The 7,500-nt window shown below is 45.7% G+C and overlaps 1 protein-coding gene across 1 annotated transcript in view; it reads right to left on the minus strand.

Moving 5' to 3' along the window:
* Nucleotides 1–7,500, minus strand: part of mrtfba (myocardin related transcription factor Ba) — a 111,458-nt gene that overhangs the window by 39,552 nt on the left and 64,406 nt on the right. Inside the window, exons 6-8 of the mRNA XM_063220576.1 lie at nt 6,245–6,320; nt 3,792–3,953; nt 511–632 (exon numbers count right to left, since the gene is read on the minus strand). Coding sequence (XP_063076646.1) covers nt 511–632; nt 3,792–3,953; nt 6,245–6,320 — 360 coding nt within the window. The remainder of the gene's footprint in view (nt 1–510; nt 633–3,791; nt 3,954–6,244; nt 6,321–7,500) is intronic.

Genomic DNA, 7,500 nt, shown 5'->3' on the forward strand with positions numbered 1-7,500 from the left:
GGCAGACCTAGGCAGACCTAAGGACTGTTCTATTCCATGCTAGGAGCATTTATGACGCCCCTTTAGGCAGACCGGAACCTGGTCATGTTAGGTGACCATAGCAACCTATTACATTGGCATATCTCTATATACTTAAAGAATCCATGGTCTAGTGTTGAATAGGTGTACTGTGATTAGGGCTGCTCCAGTATGCGGAATTCTGTATCGTGGAACCGATCAAATGTTTATCGGACCCGTGCAACTTAGATACCGTTGACATTTCAAACGATGATTCCAGGCACGTCTAAGGGATAATGTTGTAGGAAACATGCACATGACCGACGGAAAATTGGGATCACACCTGCGCCATTCTAAACGAACATTCTAGGCGCATGTAGGTTACACACATACGATAGTCAATAGGAGAAGGGCGTCTTGCGTCATGTACCTGTATTGTGAAGCTAGGTATGGGGGATGGTCGTCATGTACCTGTATTGTGAAGCTAGGTAAGGGGGATGGCGTCTCGGGCAGCCTGGCGTCCATCGGCGACGCGGCAGAGCTTTGGGACTCCTGGCTGGCCGGCTGCTCGGGGGAGAGCGCGTCACCGCTGTCCTCGTCCTCGTCATGTATCTTTGGGTACTGCATCTGACCATCTGGCAACAAAAGAAGGCAACACTTCACTTGACGCCGGTGTCATATGTACGACATAACAGCATCATAACAGTGTCATAGTAGAGTAGAGTCAATATCATAAGCATTTTGTGACTTGTCATTACGTGACATTCGGTTTTGGTAAAGACAGCTCAAACAATGCCAACGTTTCATCACCATTATTCATCACTTTTGATCACCGTTTATGACATTGACATCATGTTTATGACACGTCCTTGACTGTGTCATGACAATGTTTTGACACTATTATGACACTGTCATAGCGTGTGTACAGTATGATGCTGGTGTCAAGTTAAGTGTAGCCAAAAAGAGACAGCAGGTTGACATTGAAATTACAATGGATAGATGACAAGAGACATGGGCTTTAGACAGACATTTGTACAGTATGTGTGTTTGGGTTTGTTTTTGTTCCCAATCTAATCTGGGGAGATAAAAAAACAATGGGTGGTTGGTGACATTATTAAGGATGGAGTATTCGTACACGTGCCAGCATATGTCTTTAGGTCTTGCACCTGCCTATTTAGGGAGACAGGAAAAAACAGGTTGACAATCTAACGGACATATACTTATAGTGGACATGTGTATATGTGCTTGCATGTGTAAAAACCGTCACGTTTTTGGGAGTACAGCATTTGCTCATCTTTACCGGTGACAGTGACATTGTAATGGATTGATGGCTTGTTTGTGTGTGAGTGTGCATGGCTGTGTGTGTGTGTGTGTGTGTGTGTGTGTGTGTGTGTGTGTGTGTGTGTGTGTGTGTGTGTGTGTGTGTGTGTGTGTGTGTGTGTGTGTGTGTGAGTTTGTGAGTTTGTGTGTGTGTGTGTGCATGTGTATTTGTGTCTGTGTGTGTGTGTGTGTGTGTGTGTGTGTGTGTGTGTGTGTGTGTGTGTGTGTGTGTGTGTGTGTGTGTGTGTGTGTGTGTGTGCGCGCATGCGTGACAGGTGTGTGTGTGCACATTTGTGCGTGCATGACTTGCTGCAATAGGTATGCATGACGTGAGAATATGTGCGTCTGTGAGCCTTCACGTGTCATTCATAAATTTTCAGAGTCGTTTGAGATAAGGTAGAGCGTGTCTACGTCTGTCTGCATATGCATTAATGCTGTTGATTTGTTATCATCCCGATACGTGCCGAACCTTTTAACTTCCTAACAACCAAAGGGAGGGCCGATGTAAATAAGCCTGAAGTGAACACATGAAGAGAATAACACATCAGATAGCACAAAGTCTCTGATAAATAATTACATTACATTACATTGCACTTAGCTGACAAATAATGAAGTGTGAGCAGCATGGAATGCGTTTAATATGGGTGTTCTACTGTGTGTGTGTTTGAGTGTGTGTGTTTGTGTGTGTGTGTGTGTGTGTGAGAGAGAGAGAGAGAGTGTGTGTGTGTGTCATTTCAGCATGCGAATGTCTGTGCGTGTTTTTGTGTGCATGTTTTTCCTGTAAGAATGAATGCGTCATCCAGTTTAAAGGCACATTTTTTTCCTGCTCAGCTGACAGGAGGGAACATATTTTTCCCTGGCGAGTGACAGGCCCTCTGTCTCATCCCCATCCCTCTCTTGTTTGCTGCATTCCTGTCCTCCGACTCCGAGCCCTCTGCATATCTGTGTGTGTGTGTGTGTGTGCGTGCGTGTATGCACATACACTGTGTGTCTGTAAGTGTATGTGTGTGTGTGTGCGCGCGTGTGTACGCACGTGAGTGTGTGTGTGTGTGTGTGTGTGTGTGTGTGTGTGTGTGTGTGTGTGTGTGTGTACATTTTGTGTGTGTGTGTGTGTGTGTACATGTGTGTGTGTGTGTGTGTGTGTGTGTGTATGTGTGTGTGTGTGTGTGTGTGTGTGTACATGTGTGTGTGTGTGTGTGTGTGTGTGTGTGTGTGTGTGTGTGTGTGTGTGTGTGTGTGTGTGTGTGTGTGTGTGTGTGTGTGTGTGTGTGTGTGTGTGTTACACTCCCATCCCCAGAGCCCTGTGGCAGGGAGCCATGCCATCAATACTGCGCTTATCACAATGGTGACAAAACAGCCAGTCCACGCCCCAAGGCCAAAGGCAGACTAATGCCTGGAGTGCACACATGCTTTTTCTCTCTGCAAACAGGGGCAGGGGTGCATTTCTGGAAAGCGTAGTTGCTAACTATGCTAGCTGCTTTGTTGGTTGCAATGCCATTTCCCATTGGCAACTACCGAAGTTGCTAACTGCTAACAACTACGCTTTCCAGAAATGCATTGTATTGTACAATTTACATTGTACATCAATGCTGTCCACAATTGAGTCCCCAAATTTGGTGTGTGGCATGTGAGAGGGTAATGTGTGTGTGTGTGTGTGTGTGTGTGTGTGTGTGTGTGTGTGTGTGTGTGTGTGTGTGTGTGTGTGTGTGTGTGTGTGTGTGTGTGTGTGTGTCTGTGTGTGTGTCTGTGTGTGTGTGTGTGTGTGTGTGTGTGTGTGTGTGTGTGTGCGTGCGTGTGTGTGTGTGGCGGGGGGTTAAGGGTTGGGGGTTAGGTTGATACCACTTGATGATAGCCACCTTGAAGTTGGAGATGTTAAATGTTGACCCATGACGGATGTACGTATTCAAGGTGCATTGTGCGTGCATGTGATGTAATACGTCATCAAAACACATTCTTATCACCCTGGTGACACGAAAGCTACTACTTCACGAGCCCCAAGGCCAAGGCTGACTGCACTTGGAGTACACACATGCTTTTCTCTGGAAACGTACAGGTCTGGGGTGCGTTTCTCGACAGCGTTGTTGCTAAAAAAGTTAGCAAGTTACTTGGTTGCTGTGCAATTTCACATTGGCAACCTTCTAAGTTGCTAACTGATTAGCAACCATGCTCGCGAGAAACGGGGTCCTGATCTTCAATATCTATGCAAAACAAAAAACAAAAGAAACACTGAATATTGAGAAAAAGGGGTAATTCCTCGTGCTTCTGCTTTTTCATCTGGTGCATCGACGGGAGAGAGGCAGGAAACCTTCAGTGGAGAGAAAACACCGGAGCAGCACAGATGTAATTCTTTTTGATTACAATATGGGATATTACCTATGATGACCTCCTCGAGGCTGGAGTCCACACGTACGACGACTTTTACGTGTATGTTGTGTTTTATGTAGAGTATGTATGACTATAATGTGGGATATTACCTATGATGGCCTCCTTGAGGCTGGAGTCCACCGGTAAGATGTTCTTCTCCACCAGTTCCATGGGTCCGGGCCGCAGAGCGAGCTTCTCGTTCAGGTCGTCGGCCAGGCGAGCCCTCTTCAGCTTCAGCTGTGTGGCCTGCAGCGAGGGCTCCGCAGCCGTCTCTGATAGGGGGAGAGACGGGGCAAGAGTGGAGGGAAGGTCAAGAACCAATAAGAAACGTCATATACTTCATATACTCTACGGACTGCATTCATAAAGGACCTTGATACAAAGTGCTTTACAATGTCAGTCTCATATTCACTTTAAAAACAATCACTTTAAAGGGACACTGTGCAGGAAATGGTCAAAAAAGGTACTGCAACTATGCTGCTTATTGAAATTGGGCTGCCTATTGCCAAATTTGATCTTTACATAAAAGTTTACTAAGTATTAAACAAATATTTTCTAGAATGGTCCAAGTACAGTAATTTTTGCAGCTAAAAATGGCTATTTTTGGAAATTCAAAATGGCGGACCATGGAAAAGATCCCCCTTTTCATGTATGAAAAGTGCAATTTTTCCAGTCATAATGAATACTTAGAATTTGATGCTGGTGGTAAGTATTCATGAAAAAGGTAACATTAGTGAATGGACAGCATGAATTCTGGAAATAAACAACTACAAATCTCACACAGTGTCCCTTTAAAGCAAAACTAAGGATAAGAGTGCAAGCACGTCTCTTCAGGAGATGGGGGGGACTGAGGAGACATAGATTTGTATTAGCTTGAGAAAGTTAGAAAATCTGGTCATAGTATACGTATATATATATATATATATATATATATATATATATAATATTATATATATATTGCTTCACAGGTGTGGGAGGAGAGGGAATGGGGGACACCGAAGAGCCAGTGAGCCATTTTCATAATAAAACTTTTGTCATTATAATGCAAGACCAGGCAGTATCATGTCTATGGGGAAAACAGGAGAGAGAGGAAAGGAGCATCAACAATTTTCTGTATAAACTGACTCTGAAAAGTAGAACTGCCATGTCAGCATGTCCTGTGACCACAGATGGGGATTCGCACTAGCCAGCTGCCAAAAGCTTTTAAAATATGGAAATGTTGGTAGACTTTGGGGACAAACTGATGCTGAAGTTGGAAGATGCTGAATTTTACCATTTGAGACTGAATTTTAATTCCAGAGTCACATGTTCACTCTGGAGCTCAGAGCGACTTAGACCGTAACAGAGAAAAGTGGTCTTTTTGCAGGATGTGCAAAGTTGTGGTCTTGATAAAGACACTCAATGCTTTAGGAAACAGTTTTGGTTTGTCTACATACACAGCGACAAATTCTTCAGATTATCACCAGGTTTCCATGTACAAAATATCGTTATAAAATGTAGCCTGCACTTTCAGAATCTACAACTAACTCAATATGCCCCTGAGATTACTTGCAGCCTTTTTTCATGTGACTGGTCACATTTATGTGTGAAACACTGATCATGGCTTTCATCTTTTAAATATGCTCCTGCAACTAACCAATCATCGACATGGAACACAAGTGTTACATTAAAACACAAGGGAGAACAATAAGGGAGGACTAAGAAGAACAAAAAAGGACAAAATGCATTTTAATGAAAGGCGTAATTCAGTAAATATTTGGTTGCCATTTCATTCCAACGGGGTCAGACATTAATCAAACGGGACGTAACAAAACAAAAGGGCAATTACGGAATTAATAACTGTTGGCTTCCTGTTAAAGAAATGGTGTTATTAGTTGATCCCAGAGGGAGGGAATGTATTTGTCTCTCTATTGGCCGGGAATAGGGAAGCCGACAGGGGGGGGACAAAGGGGTCAGTTGTCCCAGGCCCAGGGAAAGAGAGAGGGAGGCCCAGAAATGGGTCCTCATTACATTTTATATATTGGGCTAGGGGCTCTTTTTGATGACTATGTCCCAGACACTGCAAAAGCAGTCAGCGACCCTGCAAGAGGGAGAGAATGTATTTGTCTCTCTATTGGCTGGGAATAAAGTGGGGGATAGGGTGGGAGTGGGTGGGGGTTGTGTGTTCCCTGTGATGAAAGATCAAACTGAGACTGAACAATCCAAACACATGTACACACATACACGTACACACATATACACACACACACACACACACACACACACACACACACACACACACACACACACACACACACACACACACACACACACACACAAACACACACACACACACGATCAAAGCTTCACCTTACAGGAGGTGGACTCCACATACACTGTACACACACTCACACAGTCAGACAGTCAGACAGTAAGACAGACAGACAGACAGACAGACAGACAGACAGACAGACAGACAGACAGACAGACAGACAGACAGTCAGACAGACAGAGAGAAAGGTGATACAAGCGCACACACACGCACGCAAGGAAGCACGCACGCAAGCACGCATACTGTACACACCTTGCAGGATGTGCATGCGCACCAGCTCCGACCTCTCGGGCCGACTGCGGATCTTGTGCTTCAGGAAATTTTCCGTCTATTGGGGGGGAGAGAAAACGCGCATTAGTCAGGGTCTGAATGGTCACACACACACACACACACACACACACACACACACACACACACACACACACACACACACACACACACACACACACACACACACAGGTGCACGCATGCACACATCAAAGGGTCATACCTTTTCATTGAATGAATAGGCCATTGAACAAAAAAAATGGGGCGGTTATGGGGGTGGGGGCAGGGTTTGGATTGGGGTCTTTACAACTAGAAAGCCTTCAAAGACGAACATGAAAGCCGCGCAAATGATGTGATCAGCGAATGAAGACACACACACAGACAGTCACGGTCACACACGCACACACACAGGATCAAACGCATAAACACACACACATATGGCTTGAAGCTGTTGCTAAACCCTTGATGCTCCATTCAACAGATAATCCATTGAGGAGGAACAGGAGATGAATGGTGAAGGCCCTTTAAAGCCCATGGTGAGAGACGAACACACACATACACATGCACACACACACACTCAGACACACGCGCACACACACACACACACACACACACACACACACGCATGCGCACACACACACGCACACACACACGCACACACACACTCAGACACACACGCACACACGCCCCTTCTCTCAATACACTTATTCACACACTCAAAAACACAAAAACACACCACATGCATGCACACACGCACCCAGACACACACACACATATGCAAACACACGCACACACACACACACACACACACACACACACACACACACACACACACACACACACACACACACACACACACACACACACACACACACACACACACACACACACACGACACGAGGCGAGGCGAGACAAAACGAGGCGCGAGCTCAGTCATAATCATAAACACATTCATAGGCGCCAAGTCCCCCCCCCCCCCTACTCCCTCTACTCCTCTTTGCCATCTCCCATCACAGTGCTCCATATGCAGCCCATTACGGTGCCAGAGCTCCTGGATCTCTGGGGTGATCTCCTGGGGCTTAGACCAGGGGGACAGGCGGCTCAGTGGAGGAGACCCAGGCAGGGAGGAGGTGTAAGGTTATGGGGATGGAGGTGATGGAGACGATGGGATGGAGACAGGCGGCTTTGTGGAGGAGACCCAGGCAAGGAGGAGGTATAAGGTTATGGGGAAGGAGGTGATG

The sequence above is a fragment of the Engraulis encrasicolus genome, chromosome 17, assembly GCF_034702125.1.
Source record: "Engraulis encrasicolus isolate BLACKSEA-1 chromosome 17, IST_EnEncr_1.0, whole genome shotgun sequence".
Classification (NCBI taxonomy): Eukaryota; Metazoa; Chordata; class Actinopteri; order Clupeiformes; family Engraulidae; genus Engraulis; species Engraulis encrasicolus.